The sequence below is a fragment of the Mesoplodon bidens genome (assembly GCF_964165515.1).
Source record: "Mesoplodon bidens genome assembly, chromosome: 16".
Taxonomy (NCBI): Eukaryota; Metazoa; Chordata; class Mammalia; order Artiodactyla; family Ziphiidae; genus Mesoplodon; species Mesoplodon bidens.
The window spans coordinates 42886399-42906256 of record NC_138173.1 but is presented as its reverse complement, the minus strand read 5'-3'; the positions used below and the strand labels follow the sequence as shown (position 1 = coordinate 42906256).

The following is a 19858-nucleotide window of genomic DNA, read 5'->3' as shown; positions in this document are numbered from 1 at the left end:
TTGGAAAGTGTATAGCAACCTTCTCATAGAGGAAAGAATATAGTAGTTGGTTAATTTAATGAGGAAACTGCTGGTGAATCAATTTTTTTTTAAAGTAAGTCACATGAATGGAAGAATTGGTATCAACTCAAACAATGTTGAAAGCAAAATGACTTCCGAAGTGATTTACTGCAATGGCTTAGAAACTGGTATTAATCTACATGATCCAGGTTTTTAAAGACTGGTTTAATACAAAGTCCAGAAGCCAGGAGACGAGTATAGTCCCCACTGCAACCCAGAGTATCCCTGGACAAATCACTTAATCTTGGCAACCCTAAGTGAGGGAGTTAGGCCTAGCTCAGTAGGCTTCAACCTAGGGTTCTCTGACACTTAGGGAGTCCCACATAGTAATGGTGGTCCATGAGATATTTTAAGTATTTCAAAGATCCTGAAAGAAATCATGAATTTGTTGGAAACAGGGCCGAAGTGTACTAAGTTTTTTCGTTATAGTAGTATCTGGTTGATATAGTCATGCTAGCTATCTTATCCTAAATACAGCGTGTTTGGATGATGGAGAGAAAAGGACAAAAAGTGTTCTTGATAAAGAGGATGATCTCCGAGATAATTTTCAGCTCTAAAATTTAATGCTCTATGATCTCAGCATTCATGTGGTATGACTGAGTTGGGAGAGGGAGGGAGGGAGAGGAAGATACAAAAACACTAATATTTATTGAGGAATTAAATAATTGTGTGCCAAGGAATGTGTAGGGTACTCTGTGTATGTTATTTCACTTAATCCACTCAACAGCCCCATGAATTAAGTATTTTTGCCTTTATTTTGGAAATGAGCTGTGTTGTAACTTTTATCACAATCAACTGCCAGCAAGTAGCAGGGCTGGGATTGTCTGCCTCCTTCCAGCACCATGTTGCTTTATAAAAACTACTGCTATTAGTTAGCTCTTAGTAATTTCATTTTTCCAATTGGTAACAGGGTTGTGAATAAATGCTTTTTCCTGTCCCAGGCTGTCTTGCTTGGCCTCAGTATATTATGCCAACATAGCCTACAGGGCCAGAGCCCCAGCCAGAGAGCAAAAGAACATCTAAGATGTGTCTTCAGTCACTTATCACTGACAGGGTTGCTTTGCCGGAAACTTTCCCAGCAAATAGCCTTCTGGCTTATGTGGATGAGAGGGCAATTTGCTGTGACCGCAGCAAAACTAAACACTGTCACAAATTCAGTGGAGTGGGGGATATTTACTTCTAACCCTCTTTTTTTCCACAGTCCCAGTTCTAGGAGCTACAGTAATTCTTATCTATTTCACCTAATGCTAACTTATAAAGTGCCATCATTAGTATGCAAAGGAGACACTATTAAGAAAAAGATCTCTAGGGACTTCCTTGGTGGCGCAGTGGTTAGGAATCCGCCTGCCAATGCAGGGGACACAGATTCAAGCCCTGGCTCGTTAAGATCTCACATACCGCGGAGCAACTAAGCCCATGTGCCACAACTACTGAGCCTGCACTCTAGACCCCGCAAGCCACAACTACTGAGCCCGCGTGTCACAACTACTGAAGCCCATGTGCCTAGAGCCCATACTCCACAACAAGAGAAGGCAGCACAAAGAGAAGCCTGCGCAGTGCAACAAAGAGTAGCCCCCACTCATCGCAACTGGAGAAAGCCCGAGCGCAGCAAAGAAGACCCAATGCAGCCAAAAATTAATTAATTAATTAATTAAATTAAAAAAGAAAAAAATGATCTCTAGTATTTAATTGCTAGGACTGGAAACTTTCTTCTCTAATAGCATTTTTCACAGTGAGATATTTTCATGTTAATTGATAGCATTTTTGTTGTCTCAAATGCCCTTTTTTCTCCTGTCCAAGGAATACTGTTTTAATATGCATATATGGGAAATTTTTACCAGTTGTCCCTTTTTTTCACCTCAAATGTATCTAAATCTAGAAAAATGATGCTTTCCCATATCTTTGTTAAAGTTAGGAGAAGAATTAAAAAGCACTGATTTTTTTTTTTCTATAGTACATAAGCACACAAAGTCTAGTACAATGGAACACAATTCTAAAATACATAACCTGGACTTCCCTGGTGGCGCAGTGGTTAAGAATCCGCCTGCCAATGTAGGGGACACAGGTTCGAGCCCTGGCCTGGGGAAGATCCCACATGCCGCGGAGCAACTAAGCCTGTGTGCCACCACTACTGAGCCTGCGCTCTACAGCCTGCAAGCAACAACTAGTGAGCCCACACGCCGCAACTACTGAAGCCCGCATGCCTATAGCCCGCACTCCACAACGAGAAGCCACCGCAATGAGAAGCCCGCGCCCTGCGATGAAGAGTAGCCCCTGCTCGCCCCAACTAGAGAAAGCCCGCAAGCAGCAACGAAGACCCAACATAGCCAAAATAAATAAATTAATTAATAAATTAATTTTAAAAATACATAACCAGAGGCCAACAGCTTTCTAGCAGTCTAGATTAAGTTTGGAATTGGTAACTAAAAACAATAGGGGGAAAGACTAATCTAGCTGGAGACAAGATTTGAAGGTGGGTATGCTTGGGAGAGTGTAATAACTGTACTGGATTTCTCATTAGAAGGGAGCAGACTCTTAGGAAGACTTGACATTCCCCAAGAGAACCACATTTACACAATTAACAATTCTTTTGCTGGAAAAAAAAGCTTTCATTATTGCATGTGGACACATGTGGGCTGTGTAAAAATATAAGAGATGTGTAACCCATGGTAAACACAAAGTAATGATCTTAAACAGGCCAAATCCTTGAACTCATCATTAATAAATGTCTCTCCTGCATTCAGCTACCCAGGCTGCTGGGAGCCTGTTTTCTTCAAGTACTTCAAACACTGAAATCCAGGAACATTTATTATTTTAATCCATTACAGGCAGTGCTTGATTTAACTTTATTGGTTGCGGTGGTGGTAGTGGTTATAAGTGGGGGGTACAGCAATGTTCTTTTACACATCATTTCAAAAGGGCTTAATTATATTTTATAGTTTGGGCCAGGAATTCTACTTGTTTTTGGTCTAACAAGGTTCAAATGGAGTTCAGGTCGGTGATTAATCAGAAGAAAAAGTCAGAGATGGTTATCTCTCTGAGATGAGCTCATCTCCCTCTACGAAAGTCTGGGCAGGTACATCATGTTCACTGGGCCACAGCACATGAGAGCGCTCTGACATCCGAAGGTGGCTGCTTATTGGATGATTTTTACTTTTCAGGCAGCCTGGAAATTAGCACATCAGAAATTTCACCCAGTGGTTACCTTCTAAATTTCTGAAGTTACTATCCTATGTATTTAAAGGCTTCTCATTAAAAGCCAAACAGCTATAGTAACCTCATAGCGCAGAAAAAATGTACATGAAGAACAAAAATCACGTAACAGACGTTAAAAAAACCCCACATAGACCCTTTAGCACAGAAAAATTTAAATATTCCAAATGAAACATGTAAAGACTGAATTAATATAATTTGGTTAAACAAAACAAGAAAAAATAAATGACCATATAAATATGCCTGAACAGCATATATCTACTAGTGAGTTTTTTAAAAATATCAAACATTCTTAATTTTTTACCTCTCTTTTTTAGGGGGTGAAAAAAGAGAATTTCTAAGATAGTAGTATTAACATTGCTTATTACTGACCAAAATTCTATCTAAACATATATTATTGATAACAATTACAGCCGGGAGAATAAAACTTGTATGTTGGGATTTCTTCTCCATTGCATACGATTTCTAAGAGAGAGGACAAGAAAATTACTTTCCAAGAGAATGTCTTATACATTTACGTTTTTTATTTCCCGCTGTACTAGAGAATAAATATGGAACACTACTTTGAAAAAAAGTTATGAGAATTTTACTTTTTCCACTTATTTCCCATTCAATTTTTAGAACTTCCTATTTTACCTTTTATGAATGTCTCAATAGTCCACCATTATGCACAGAAAAATATCAATTTTGAAAAAAATCAGTAATCCACAGGTAATTTAAGAGTAAAAAAAGGACAGGCCAGTTCATCAGTAGCAACTTTGAACCTTGTTATAAAGTAATAGGAGGGAATCTGACCAGGATTAATAGGGGTCCTCAGTTCTGGGATGAGGGGTGTCAGGTTACACGGACTCTGGGCCATCTGTTCTGCCTGCCTACATTTTACTTCTGCAAAACTATAAACGCACCTCTACCTCAGGGACCATAGAAAGGCATTAGAATTCTTCTGCTTTTCATTATCACAAGATTCAGTAACTCACTTCATTGTCAAGATAATCCCCTTTTACTCTTTCTTTTGCGCTTGCGGGGTATGGCCAAAATGACAAATAAAACCCCAGATGTTAACAGACCCAATGAGGTCTCCACCTTTCTTTGAGTGTTGGGTTTGAGCTACTTGAGACACAGTGTCAAAAATGACAGGACACTGATGCCCACACCCAATATTCATTAAGGTTTGTTAGTGATTTGTATAGCTGTCTAAAAACTGTACTTCCACTTCAGTCCTCAGTGGCTGTTTAAAAGTTAAGTTTGTCCTCTGGCTTTAACAGTCAAAGAATTCATTTCTTATTGTTCAGGCATTGGAAAAAGATGCTATTTCTTTCTAAAAGTAACAAAAGTCTTTGGGGTGTTGTAAATGGCTTGTTATTGCAATATATTATTTTAGGTAGTCATATATAATTTAATGTTTTATTTCCCCTCAGGCTTACTTGCATTTCTGCAGCATCCAATGGCTATGACAACGCCTTAAGGAGATTTTCCTCAGGAGATCCAGTTGACTCTGGAATGAAAAGCTGGAGCTCCACTTTGTATCAATTAATAACCTGCTTTCACTTTTCAGTACATGAAAAGGAACTCTAGGTTCTTTACATTTTTACTGGTCCTGAATTCAGTGAACATGAAAAGAGGCATTTGTATACATGAAAAATAATGTGGTTATGCTTTCTTTCTTCCTACTTTTGTTTATACACAAAGATAAGTACATCTGGATGACAGAGGCTGGGGTAGTGAAAGTTATTTAAACCACAGCTCTTTGACTAGGAATTCAACTCACTGCTTTCTGTATGGATGAAAAGTCCCCCAAGTCCCTATGGAAAGGGGATTCTTGCAACTTTTCCCTAATTCTGACTAAAATGCCAGCCAAGATGGCCTCACTTAGGCTCTTCCCCCAACCCTTTGTGCCACCTAACTTGTTCATATCCTATTTCCCTTTCCCTTATCTACATGGAGTTTGCTAATCGACATGCCCCCAAGAAAGAGCAAGGCAGCCTAAAGCACAGCTATTTCACAGCCTGAATTGTGTACCCTTGTTTGACGAAATCTAAGAAGTGCCGCCCTAATAGAGCCATAATTTACTCTGACAAGGAGAGCTAAAGTCTGCAGCTCACTCCCCACCCTGCCTGTGCAAAGTGCTACACTGCTGGTTCAGAATTTATAGCTACATACTTAAGGTTTCTCCAATACACTATACTTCAAACAGCAAAAAAGACTGTGTGTGTGTGTGTGTGTGTGTGTGTGTGTGCGCGCGGGGGGTGGGGGTGGGGAGGGCTACTTTTACAAAAGAACATACTACAGAATGGGACAGATTTAATGGCTAGCAAAAGAAATATCTGCCTTAAAAAGTTTCAGAAAATAAGATCTGATTTTGAAACAAGATTAATTTCGTTATCAATAACATAATCATAGAAAATTTGGCAATATTATACACAATCATAGAGATTTTTGCAATTACACACCAATTTAAAAAAATACAAGCATTACATCTTGTAGGTAAAGTTTTAAAATTTAGGGCCATTTTACCACAGACACATGGGGGAACATAAGTATTCTAGCAGAAATAAGAGTTAGGTTATTATAAGTCACTGTTACACTAGCATTTGCAGAGTGGAATTAAAAAAAAACCCACGTTCCTTGAAACTCGGATAGTTTAGGGCCACAGAATAGTACAGGAGGCTAAGAAGAACTCAAGGATTTTTTTTAAGTGGAAAATATTTAACCATTTCCTTTTGTTTCAAATGATGAAAACATTTCAGTGAATAATCTGTACATATTTTGTTGTAAAAACCAGTAAATGAATATAAAAGCATTTCAGATTTAAATGTATTGACAATGTCTTGGGGAGAATATTAACTTTCCTCTTTCATTCTTTTATTATTCCCTTTCCACATACACTTCCCATAAGCTTATGTCGGTTTAGATGATAAAAAATATAATCATTAGGCAAACTCAAATATTTTTTGTACTTTTCACAAGTGAAGAAACATGCCTACGACACATTCCCAATTGTGTTTCTCTAAATATTACTTAGAACATAAGATTCCTCTAGCATTACAGATCTATTTCAGCTCCTAAATTAAAACTCATCTGGAAAGGACAGCTTTACCCTGTTTATATAACATTGTCATATAAAGAGTGTTAAAAAAATATTTCACTAAAAATAGCTTGCGTAAGTTAGGGATTAGAGTAGTTTCTGCTGCTATAATTGTTCCTTTGTAGTTTTTTCCATGATGTTTTTTGCACAATGTTTTTGACTGTGTTTATTAAAGTCAGCACATCAAAAAGGATCAAAGAGAAAGTGAGTGAGAACCAAAGAAACCCCAAGTGTGTTGTCTCATTGGGGAGCTATGCAGATTCGCATAAACAAGTGCAAATTGTTGAGGTTTTAATGAAAATTTTCTACAATTATTTTATCTTAAGTCATTCTATACAATAACATCTGTACAGCAGATGGCTATGCCGTACCAAGGCAATGCTCCTTTTTCTTTCTCTGTTTAATAGTACATCTGAGATGACTACTTTTGTCACTGTGCTCAATTTGGTTCAGCAAATAATTTGAAAAGTGCAGCTGCTGCAGATGGTCACAATAGTTACATAAACTGTAAAATCAAAGACACAGTTCAGTATAACTGTATTAGAGTCAAACTATAAAAATCTGACATTAACTCCACTGAACTCAAAGATACACTAGAAAAATTTTTGGTTGAATACAGAGCAATGTCACTTGAAAAATACAAAAAGAAATATGACTACTGGTAGGAGGGATATTTTATTTTTTTGCTGGGAAATATTTTTTACCACTTGCCAAAAATATACCTTAAGGAAACATTTGCATATATTTCATCCAAGTTGCAAAGCATGAATTTTTAAGATATGCAAATATACAATGAAATTAATGTTCAAAGCTTAAATTTTATTTTACTTTTAAAAAGTCTTCCTTTGTTAAAAATCAATTTCTGAAAAATATGTAGGTAATCTCTTAATTATAATTTCCTAGAAATCACTCTACAGCAATAACTAGAACTTACCATGTTACTTCACTTAATTACAATTTATTATTATTTTGCTGACTTTGTTATCTTTTAAACATTTGAGTATGCCATCACATCAAGCAGAGATGTAGAATAAACAGATTTGGTGTTCGTTATACTCTCATAATAAAACTGTTTCTATTAATTAAATGGCTAACTTCAATTTGATCTTATTAGTTGATGCAAATAACTACTTTAGAACATTTGCAGGATACTACATAACACAGAGTTATACCAAGTATGTCTTAGTCAAAGCTATAGTTTCTACTTCTGCATTTAACTAGATTTAAGAGTATAACTGTAAAAGGAGTAGGGATACTCGCATAAAGGGAAAAAACAAGTTACAAAACCAGAATGAATCCACTACCTGGTAAAGCTCAGTGAGAGGATTTTAATTATATTTTAGAGATACTTACTGAGAATAGACACTATTAAAATTGGATAAAATATGAGTAGCAAGTGAATGAAACAAGAAACGAGGACGAATAAAGAAAAGGACCTAGAACTGAGTACAGTACATGTTAAATGCTTTCATTCTGTTTGAGTCCTAACCTTTCCTTGCTATGATTAAGGTAAAACTGAAAAGGCGTGGGAATGGCCCCAGTGTTGTCTGGGTTGTAATTTATTTGTGGATAAATCAGACATTGTAGCCTCCAGTGCTTCATAGTCTTTCATGTCCCATGGACCTTACATTTTTCATTTCCAACTTTTAAGACAATAAAAAAAATACAGTGCTTTTAGCTGGCTTGGTCACAAATATTTCTGATGAGAAAGAAATCAATCATTTATTTTTTTGGCCTAAAATTCATACTTCTCAACCACAAAACTCCTTCTTTATCTCTTCAACTACTGTGCCCAAACTGGCTATACAGCTAGTCTCCAGCTGCCACTTAATTACTTTTTGGTAAGCAACTAAGTTGCATACAGTTTCAGGATTTACTTTATCCCCGGCACTATCCCTCTAGCCCCACTTCTTTCCTGCAAATTAAAGCAGAAAAAAATGTTTTCCTTTTGCTACTTTTACTTTCAAAGTAAAATTTCTGGCATCATGCCCTGAACTTTAACAGTAGCAGTTTCTGTGATTGAAAATGGTTATTCCCCACCTGTACCTTGTCTTTTCTCTTCCCCTCACATTCCTTCTGCCTACCCTTTTGATTCAGTGTGAAAAAGCACATAACAGTTGAGGAAAATGTAGATGTCACTGCCTGTTAGTTTCTCACCTCTCCACTCATCAAGGACATTCAGTTGCCAAGTCCACGGCTCCCTTGCTCAGCCAGGCACTGAAGCATGGCCTTTCCTTGCAGGTGTTGCTGCCTGATAGTCCTCAATGGCATTGTCTTTTCAAAGTTGAACCTTGGCTTCTATCACATTTTGTGTAGCATTCCTGCCACCAGAGCAATTTTTCTTTTTTAAATAAATTGTTACCAGTAACTTAATGTAGCACATTGGAATCACCTGTAGGGTTTGTCAGAACACACTTTTCTGGGCCCCATGCCCAGACTTTCTGATTCAGGAGGTCAGGGGCAGAGTCTGAGAATTTGCATTTCTAATAAGTTCCCAGATGCTGCTGCTGCTGCTGCTTCTGAGACCATACTTTAAAAGCTACTATTCTAATGGCTGTTCTTCCACTACAGCTATTTTAGGTAAAAAGAAATTTAGGAATGAACAGTTACAAAGACATCTGTAGGAACATGCCTGAAGAGGTAGATAGGAACGGTTTAGTTTACGGCATTAACATACTTAGGCTTAAATGATTTGTTATAACATTTTCTTTAAAATAAGGCAACAAACCAGAAATGTTCCCAATCTCCAATGGCTCTTGAAACTTTTAAACTCTACTTAATATAAATCTTCAACATTATGCAGTTTTAGATGTTAACAAGTCATTGTCATCTCCCTCTCCCCTTTTCTGTGACTTACCAGGCACTTTTTGCGCTGCTTTGATATTAAGGCTTCCATTGAGGCTTGATAAAGATGCTAACAGGCACGGTTTATTAGGATGGGGGACAGTTTCCATGGAGACCACAATCTGAGTAGTATGAACAGAAATTTTTTGAAAGCAGGAAACCGTTCTCCACACGTTTTCTTGAAATGGAATCTTTTGTGCTCCATCACCATGAACTTTAAGCTTAGACAACTTTCCACGGTAACATGTGGAGGCTGGAAGCTCATCCTTATTCAGCATGGTGTCTGACAGGGCTGAGGTCTCTTTGCTGTGTGCACTTTTTATCTTCTTTAAAAAATGGTTTATCTGATCCAGCTTGGTAAAACTCAGGTTTGCTTTCAAAGGCTTTGATATATCCAAGTTGATGTCTGCTATAGAATTGAAAAGGATAAGAAAATTACTGAAGCTCTCCTATTGAAAATAAGCCTTTACTTCCCTGTCAAGCTCCTATTTCAGTTTCCCAACGCCTGTACTGTGGACTCATTAGGATGTCAGATGTTATAATTCTTTTACTTACCACCTAACCTTTCCATGCAGTTACTTGAAGGAACAGTTTCCCTGGACTACTTACATGCCTACATTCCTGTCTCAATCCATGTGACTGTCTGTCTGTTCCTGACAGAGCAAAGGCCACACACGGACATCTACCTCTGCCCTCCCACTCTGAGGTAAAATTAAGCAGCCTTTCCAGTTTGTTAATGAACTGATATTCTTTCTTCCGAGGTTAAAAGGGCTTCCTTTAGTACCCAGCACAATGTTTGACACGAATACTGGTATTAATAAATACTTGTCCAACTGATTAACTGAAGTAGCCTCCCCTACCACTCTCTGATAAAGTATATGCATTTGTTTCCCCTCTGTGACCCACTAAAACCCAGAAGAGTCCCTATATCTTTCCTTAGACTCTGCATTGATAAAGTTTCAAATACCTCATCCAATGTAAGACTGAGATTTCTTAAAATCCATTTTACATGTATCATCCACTGGATGTTGTCCTTATTTGCCACTTACTCACTTAGTCACCTGACATTAAAACTAACTAGGCCCTATCATTTCTGTTTTTGCCTTCTCACTTCTGTTTTTATTATCAATAAGATATAAGACTGTAAGGGTTGTCAAGGCAGAGCATGCCATTCATGTTTATACCCAGTGCCTGGCACAGTGTGTTTCTCATATGTATGTGTTCAATAAATGGTTGAGTTTAACTGAACCTAACAAGTTTTCTTTTCACTGGAGCCTGATGTAATACAAGACAAAATCACAGAGGAAGCTAGGAAGAGCAAAGTTATCAAGCAGATTAAGTTAATATTCTGTCTGTTTTCAATAGGAGGACCTCTTCTCATCTTCCTCAGACGTCAGCACCTTAGAGTTTCCTCCTGGCTACCCAGGCTCGCTCAGGGTTCCATCCCTTTTAAGTGTGCCTTTCCTGGTGTGTCTTTAATCAGGCTAAGCAAACTCTGAGAGTCCTGCTTCTAGCCAGTTGTCCACTGGAAAGGGTCAGACATCTGAGTCACCCTTCTGCAATACTAAAATGTTCCCTGCTCCCTACATTCAGTTAAACAGGAAAACAACACCCTTATTTAAAGGAATTATGTTTTTTAACATCTTTATTGACATATTAACTCATATCATACAATTTACCTATTTAAAGTACACAATTCAATGGTTCTTAGTATACTCACAAGATTGTGTAATCATCACCACTATCTAATTCCAGAACATTATCACCACCACCAGGGGAAAAAAAAATTCCCTTGTCACTTAGTGGTCCCTACCCATTCCCCACTTCCAGCACTCAGGCAACCAGTAAACTAATTTCTGTCTCTATAGATTTGCCTATTCTGGGCACTTCATATAAATGGAATCACATAAAATCAGGCTTTTTGTGTCTGGTTTCTTTCAGTTAACATAGCAAAAGTTTTTAAGGTTTGTTTGTGTTGAATCATGTATCACCAGTATGTCATTCCTTTTTATGGCTGAATAATACTCCATCATATGGATATACTACATTTAGTTTATCCATTATCAGTTTATGCACATTTGGGTTGTTTCCACTTTTTGGCTATTATGGATACTGGTATGAACATTCATGTGCAAATTTTTTTGTGAACATGTTTTCAATTCTTTTAGGTATCTACCTAGAAGTGGAATTGCTGGGTCATATTTGATTACAGCAATCCTAGTGGGTATGAAGTGGTAACCCATTGCGATTTTGATGTGTATTTCCCTAATGATTAATGATGTTGAGCATTAATGTTATTGGCTATGTGTATATGTTCTTGGGAGAAATGTCTATTCATACCCTTTGCTCATTTTTAAATTGGGTTATTTGTCTTTTTATTAAATAGCATGGGTCCTTTATATTGATATATTCTGGATACAAGTCCCTATGAGACATAGGATTTGCAAGTATTTTCTCCCATTCTGTGGACTGTCTTTTCAGTTTTTTGGATGGTATGATTTGCAGCATGAAAGTTTTTAAGTTTTGTGAAGTCCAACAGATCTATTATTATGTTTGTGCTTTTGGTGTCATATCCAAAAACCATTGCTTAGGGGGCTTCCCTGGTGGTGCAGTGGTTAAGAATCTGCCTGCCAATCCAGGGGACACGGGTTTGAGCCCTGGCCCAGGAAGATCCCACATGCCACGAAGCAACTAAGCCCATGTGCCACAACTACTCAGCCTGTGCTCTAGAGCCCATGAGCCACAACTACTGAAGCCCGTGTGCTTAGAGCCCGTGCTCCTCAACAAGAGAAGCCACCGCCACGAGAAGCCCGTGCAACGCAACGAAGAGTAGTCCCTGCTCGCCTCAACTAGAGAGCCCGTGCACAGCAACAAAGACCCAAAAATAAACAAATAAAATAAATTTATAAAACAAAGCAAAACAAAAACATTGCTAACCCAAGGTCACAAAGATTTACAGTTATGCTTTCTTTTACAAGTTTTATAGTTTTACCTCTTACATTTAGGTCTATGATTGCTCTTGGATTAACTTTTGTGCTTTGTGTGGTAGGGGTCCAACTTAATTTTTTTTTGCATGCAGAAATCCAGTTATACCAGCACCATTTTTGAAAGGAATTTTTTTTGACTTGTAGAATTTGGGGTACTCAAAGAGGCTGGTGGCCAAATATTTTAGGGAAATTGGATGATTCAAATGATTCATACACTGTCCAGCTCTGCCTGCAAATTCTTTTATGAGGGCTTCGAAATTCTGTGGCCTCACAGAAAATAACACCATCTTTTACCACAGTGAAAAAAACAAACAATCTTAACAGATGATAGCAACAACAGGAAAACAAAACAAAGCTAAAGCAGAAAGAAGACTCAGATATTGGGGCCAGAAGCTATCTGCTTTTGCCTGGATTCATAACATGAGATTTAAACTAAGCGTCAGAAGTAGCCATAGAAACAGTTTACTGACCTACTCAGGAAGTTGCCCAAATATCCGCCTATACTAACTGCTGAGCCTAAGGGATCCCTTTTCCCTGACTGTAAACTGGCAAAACATCCACCGAATGGTATATATGAGAGTTGTTGACTACTATCTCAATATGGATCCTTGTATCTCAGGTATGGTAGTCCCAGTGACACAGGAAACAAACAAACAAAAAAATAAAAAAAAACTATACCTCTGCTTATCTGTCTAACTTGTCCTTTGAGACTCAGTCCTTGAGTCTCAAAGACTCCAGGAAGTCTTTCTTGACCCCTGAGGCCGAGTGAGGTGTCTCTCACCCACTGCTTTCAGAATGTCCTGTGTACTGTATCATCATCAGGTACCTATTCATATTATTTTTATAGTTACTGCTTAGGTATCTGTCATAGTCCAGCTAACTGTGAACTCCTGAACAATAAGGACTGTTCTACATCTTAATATTCTGAGTGCCAAAACTACTGTTTGGTCCACAGGAAGTACAAAATAAACATTTTATGATGTAGTGAAGGAAAAAAAATGAATGAAGTTTTCCTTCCTACTGAACTCCCACAGGCTCATCAAATCACTTCATCCAAAACAATCCATTACCTCCTCTCACACATGCTACATTCCCTGTCTCAGTTAATGACTCTAATCTACCAACTGGCTCAAATAAAAAATCTGACTTTTTGACTCATTTCATTCCCTCTTTTCCTGGTCCAAACCCACTCAGTGATTCAGTTCTGTCAATTTTACTTCCAAAATATTGCTTGAATCCAATCTCCTTCTCTCGAGCATTCCAGCCACTCCCCAGGTTTTCCCTCCATGCCTTTGATATTGCTCAGCTAATATAAAGCCTCCTAAAAGGTTTCTCTGTCTAGACCTATTCCTGTTAATCCAGTCTCCAGAGTAATTTCCAAATGATTTGTTTCTAATGTGATCCTGATTGGCTCACTATTGCTTAAAACTCTTTAATGGCTCTTCTTTACCTATGGGATAAAAGATGAAGCTCCTTAGAATGGAAAAAAAGGTCTTGCCTTTCCTTATCTGCAGCGGTTGCCCACCTCAAATATTAAAGCTCCAGAAATATCAAAGAGTTTATAGAGCCCACTCCCCCCAGCCCATGCTATGTCATACCACAAGACCTTTGATCATGTTTCTCCTTTGTCTAATATACTTTTTCTTTGCCTAGTGCATAATCTTCAGGATACTGCTCAGCACATTCTCCAAGAAGTAGTTCCACAAAGCTGGCCCTGCATAAGTATCTTTTTATGAGATTATGTCTCTCACCAATAGAGAAGATCCTTGAGTGTACATTTTTCACCTTTAATACTTAGCATTGGGCCTCAAACTCAGCATGAAGTACATGTTTGGTCAGTTCATGTTGGAGCACCCTGAAGCTTTCTAATGTGGTTCTGTGGTAGGCAGAATTCTGAAGATGAACCCCTTCTCCCAAGATTCCTCTCCCCTGGTTACTGAATCAAACACTAATCTAGGTACTGCTATGCTGAAAGGGATTTTATAGGTGTGATAAAAATCCCAGGTAACAGAGATTATCTGGTGGGTCTGATCTATTATACAGGCCCTTTAAAAAGTATATGAAGGAGGCAGAAGGGGAAGTCGGAAAGCTTTGAAACGTGAGAAGGGGTCTATGATATGTCATTGCTGCTTTGAGGATGTTAGGGGTCATGTGAGAAGGAATGGGCACCCTAAAGCTGAGGGAAGGAAGCACTGGCCAGCTGCTAACAAGGAATTAGGGACGTGAGTCCTATGACGACAGGAACTGGATTATGCAAACAAATGGAATGAGTTTGTAAGTCGATTCTTCCCTGGAGCCTCTAGATTAGAGCCCAACCCAACTGACACCTTGATTTTGGCCTTGTAAGATTCTGAGCAAAGAATACAGCTAAACCCAACTGGACTTCTGACCTGCAGAATTGAGATAATAAATTTGTATTGCTATAAGCCACTACATTTGTGGTAATTTGTTATGCATCAATAAAAAACTAATACAACTCCACATGCATATTTACCCACATAATATTTCCTGTTTCTAATGTTATCATAAATGAAGTTTCAAGGCCTAGGAATGTTTGTCCTAGCTTCTTTCACCTTTTCCCCCCAGAGCAAAAATATCTAATATACTTTGCTCTTCTCTTTGTTAGTTGGCAATTCCCTCTCTTTAAAAATTACTTCAGGGTTCCAGGAAAGATGGAGCCCTGTCTCTCCCACTTTATACAGCTATAATATCTGGAGAGATTACAGCTAAAAAACCTATACAGAGGGCTTCCCTGGTGGCATAGTGGTTAAGAATCCATCTGCCAATACAGGGGACGTGGGTTCGAGCCCTGGTCCGGGAAGATATCACATGCCACAGAGCAACTAAGCCCATGCGCCGCAACTACTGAGCCTGCACTGTAGAGCCCATGCTCCACAACAAGAGAAGCCACTGCAGTGAGAAGCCCGTGCACTGCAACAAAGAGCAGCCCCTGCTCGCCACAACTAGAGAAAGCCCGCAGGCAGCAACAAAGACCCAATGCAGCCAAAAATAATAAATAAATTAAATAAATTTTAAAAAAAGCACAAAGCTTAATTAAAAAAAAAAAGCAAACAACAAAAAAAAACCTACACAAGAGCAGTTATTTGAGGATTTTGAAAAGTAAATGGTAACAGGTAGACTGGGGAAGATGACTAGATTTCAAAATACCACCAAAAGGTAGTGAGTTTCTCATTTTTCTTCTGATATTCCATAGCCTGGGGCAGCCCAAAACCTGGAGGTGGGCATCAGGTGTGGATAGAGGGAGTAGTAGGGGAAACCCTCTATTTCTGGCTTCAGTAATGGGAAGGGAATTCCTAATGCCCACAGGGACTAAGAAAAATGCCTCATTTTTTCCTTCTTTTTCTTGTACCACAGAAAATAGGAGACAATACTCCTAAGTTCATTTTATGAAACCATCATTACTGATACCAAAACTAGACAAAGACAGTAAAAGAAAACTACAGACCAATATCCCTAAAAAACAGAGACATAAAAATCCTCCAAATAAATTAAAAAAAAATCAAGTAACATAAGAAACTAATAATATACCACAACCAAGAGGGGTTTATTCTGGGACTACAAGGTTGGTTCAATATTAGAAAATCAATCAAAGTAATGGTATTACCAGTTTACAAAACAAAAAAAACATGATCATATCAATTGATGCAGAAAAAGCTTCTGAAAAACCAATATCCATTTATGATAAGAACTCTTAGCAAACTGTCAATAGATGGAAACTTCCTAAACCTAATAAAGTTCACAGATGAAAAACCTATATTAATGTCATACTTAATCATGAAGGATTGAATGCTTTTCCCCTAAGATCAGAAACAAGGTAATGATATTCATTCTCACTACTCATACTCTATATTTAATATTAGAGATCACAACCAGCTCAGTAAGGCAAGAAAAAGAAATAAAAGGCAGGAAGATTGGGAAGAAAGACATAAAATGATGTCGATTCACAGATGACATGGTTGTCCAGGTAGAAAACTCCATGAAATCTTCAGAAAAGCTCCTAGAATTACTAAGTGAACTTGACAAGATTTTAGAATACAAGACCACTACACAAAATCAGTTGAGTTTCTACAAACCAGCAATATGCAGTTGGAGTAAAATTTAAACAAAAAATAACATTTATAAAAGCTCCAAATAAAATAAATACTTAGGTATAAATCTGATAAAACTCGTACAGAATCTATATATTGAAAAACTATTAAAGACCTAAGTAAATGGAGAGATATACTGTATACATAATATATTAATGGATTGGAAGACTCAAAATAGTAAAGATATAAAATCTCTCCCAATTGATCTACAGATTTAACACAATTCCAATAAAAACTCCAGCAGTATTTATTGTAGATATAGAAAAGCTGATTCTAAAATGTATACAGGAAAGCAAAGGAACTAGAATAGCTAAAACACTTTTGAAATAGAAGAATGACACTGGAGGACTTACACTACCTAATTTTTTTTTTTTTTTTTTTTTTTTTTCTTTTTGTGGTATGCGGGCCTCTCACCGTTGTGGCCTCTCCCGTTGCGGAGCACAGGCTCCGGACGCGCGGGCCCAGCGGCCATGGCTCACGGGCCCAGCCGCTCCGCGGCATATGGGATCCTCCCAGACCGGGGCACGAACCCGTATCCCCTGCATCCGCAGGCGGACTCTCAACCACTGCGCCACCAGGGAGGCCCACACTACCTAATTTTAAGACTTGCTACGAAGTTACTATGATCAATACAATATAATTCTGGAGAAGTTATATACATGTATATCAGTGGAACAGAACAGAGAATCCAGATTATAGAGGCCAACCAAATATTGTGAAATGATTTTTTTTTTTTTTTTTTTTGCGGTACACGGGCCCCTCGCTGCTGTGGCCTCTCCCATTGCGGAGCACAGGCCCCAGAAGTGCAGGCCCAGCGGCCACGGCTCACGGGCCCAGCCGCTCTGCGGCATGTGGGACCCTCCCAGACCGGGGCACGAACCCGCGTCCCCTGCATCGGCAGGTGGACTCCCAACCACCGCGCCACCAGGGAAGCCCTGAAATGATTTTATTTTAAACTGCAAAGGCAGTTCAATGAAGAGAGTTTTATCAGCAAATGGTGTCATACATCCTCATGCCCTGCCCCCACAAAAAGAAAGAAAAAAGTTGAACTCAACATTATACTTTATCCATAATTAACTAAAAATGAATCATAGATCTGAATATAAAATGTAAAATATAAAACATCTTAAGATGAAAACATAGTAGAAAATCTATGAGTACTGAAGTTAGGCAGAATTCTTATATACAGTACCAAAAAAAGCATGATTCATTTGAAAAAGCTCCACACTAAAAACTTTTGCTCTGTAAAAAGTAGTGTTAAGAGAATGAAAGGACAAGTTATGCACTGGGAGAGAATATTTGCAAGTCACATATCTGACAAAAGACTTGTATCCGGAATATACAAAAAACTTTCAAATTCAACAATAAGAAACAAACAGGCTAATTTTAAAATAAGCAAAAGACTTGAATAGACACTTTACCAAAAGGATATATGAATGGCAGATAAGCACATATAAAGACATACGACATCACTAGTAATTAGAAAAGTGCAAATAGAAATGACTATGAACCACCTATTAGAATGGCTAAAATAAAAAATACGGATAACACAAACTGCCAGAGAGGATATGGAACTAGTGGGACTCTCATACATTGCTGTGGGAATGTCAAATGATACAGGCTATTTGGAAACATTTTAGTAATTTCCTATGACTTATACGACCCACCAATCCCACACCTAGGTATTTATCATAGAGGAATGAAACTTACAATCACACAACAACTTATACACAAATGTTTAAAGTGGCTCTATTCATAATCACCAAAATTGGAAACAACTTATATGTCCTTCAATGGATGAATTCTTATACTATGGTACATCTATAAAATGGAATACTACTCAGCAATAAAAAGGAATGTATTGATACTACTGATAGATACAACAACTTTACTGAATCTCAAGGGCAGTATGTGAGTGAAAGAAGCCAGTCTGGAAAGGTTACCTGCTGTATGATTACATTTGTATGACATTCTCAAAAAGGTAAAACAAATAAACAAAAACCCTAAAGTGATGGAGAGCAGTAATTACCATAGATTAGGATTTAGGGGGAGGTGTGATTACAAAGGAATACCATGAGAGTTTTTTAAGATGGTAGAACTGTTCTGTATCTTGACTGTGATAGTGGTTACACGAATCTATTCATCTGTTAGAATTCACAGAACTGTGTGCCAACGAAGGACAGTTTTACTGCACATTAATTTAAAAACTAAAAAAGAAACAAAAGTATTTCAATGAATTGGTCATATGCATGACAGGACCATTTTTTCCACTCCATTTATTTTTTACCCTCACATGTGTTTTTCAAAAGACGAAAGGGTTGGAATGTGTCCTTATGTGTAGGGGAAGCCCACTTTAGGCCTAAGTGTTAACCAACTCTGTACTGGGTACGTTTTTCAGGTTTCCTTTACACTCTCCATGGCCCCTCCAACAAGGAAGTAGAACACTTATGCTAATACCTTTAACTGTGAGATCAGGACGGCCTTTCTGCAAAAGGTGAAAAAGATGGAATGCTACTCCTAAAGGTTATGGAAGCCATAGGACAATTCCTGATCTTACTAATACAAAACAGTGTGGCAGATGAAAATTGGAGGCTTTAATTTAACAGCTGTCTAGAGTCAGTTAAACAAATAAAACTCAAAAGCAAAGGTCAGTTTGGCACCATCCAAAGTAGTTTATTGATGTACCTTGCATCTGTGGAATACCCGAATAAACAACGAATCATCACAAATTGAGGAGGTGGACTTTGGGAGCAACGGTATATATATATTTTTCCCTATTTCTCTTTTTGTGTGTGTGTATATGTATGCTTCTGTGTGTGATTTGCTGTATAGCTTTGCATTTACCATTTGTCCTAGGGTTCTCTCTGTCCGTTTCTTTTTTTTTTTTTAGTATAGTTTTTTTTTTCCTTTTATTTTATTTTATTTTATTTTTTTTCTTTTTAGCTTTATAACAAATTTAATCAGTTATACATATACATATGTTTCCTTATCCCCTCCCTTTTGCGTCTCCCTCCCACCCTCCCTATCCCACCCCTCCAGGCGGTCACAAAGCACCGAGCTGATCTCCCTGTGCTATGCGGCTGCTTCCCACTAGCTATCTACCTTACGTTTGGTAGTGTATATATGTCCATGCCGCTCTTTCACTTTGTCACAGCTTACCCTTCCCCCTCCCCATATCCTCAAGTCCATTCCCTAGTAGGCCTGTGTCTTTATTCCTGTCTTACCCCTATGTTCTTCATGACATTTTTTTTTCTTAAATTCCATATATATGTGTCAGCATACAGTATTTGTCTTTCTCCTTCTGACTTACTTCACTCTGTATGACAGACTCTAGGTCCATCCACCTCATTACAAATAGCTCAATTTCATTTCTTTTTATGGCTGAGTAATATTCCATTGTATATATGTGCCACATCTTCTTTATCCATTCATCCGATGATGGACACTTAGGTTGTTTCCAGCTCTGGGCTATTGTAAATAGGGCTGCTATGAACATTTTGGTACATGTCTCTTTTTGAATTATGGTTTTCTCAGGGTATATGCCTAGAAGTGGGATTGCT

At 38.0% G+C, this 19858-nt stretch overlaps 1 protein-coding gene across 10 annotated transcripts in view; it reads right to left on the bottom strand.

Annotated features, from left to right (window-relative positions):
• VPS13B (vacuolar protein sorting 13 homolog B) overlaps window positions 1-19858 on the bottom strand; it is an 805800-nt gene that overhangs the window by 175913 nt on the left and 610029 nt on the right. For 9 of the 10 annotated variants that reach the window (XM_081258369.1, XM_081258366.1, XM_081258374.1 and 6 more), the window contains one exon: window positions 9216-9611. In XM_081258369.1, coding sequence (XP_081114495.1) covers window positions 9216-9611 — 396 coding nt within the window. The remainder of the gene's footprint in view (window positions 1-9215; window positions 9612-19858) is intronic. The other variant, XM_081258373.1, reaches the window with a different exon arrangement.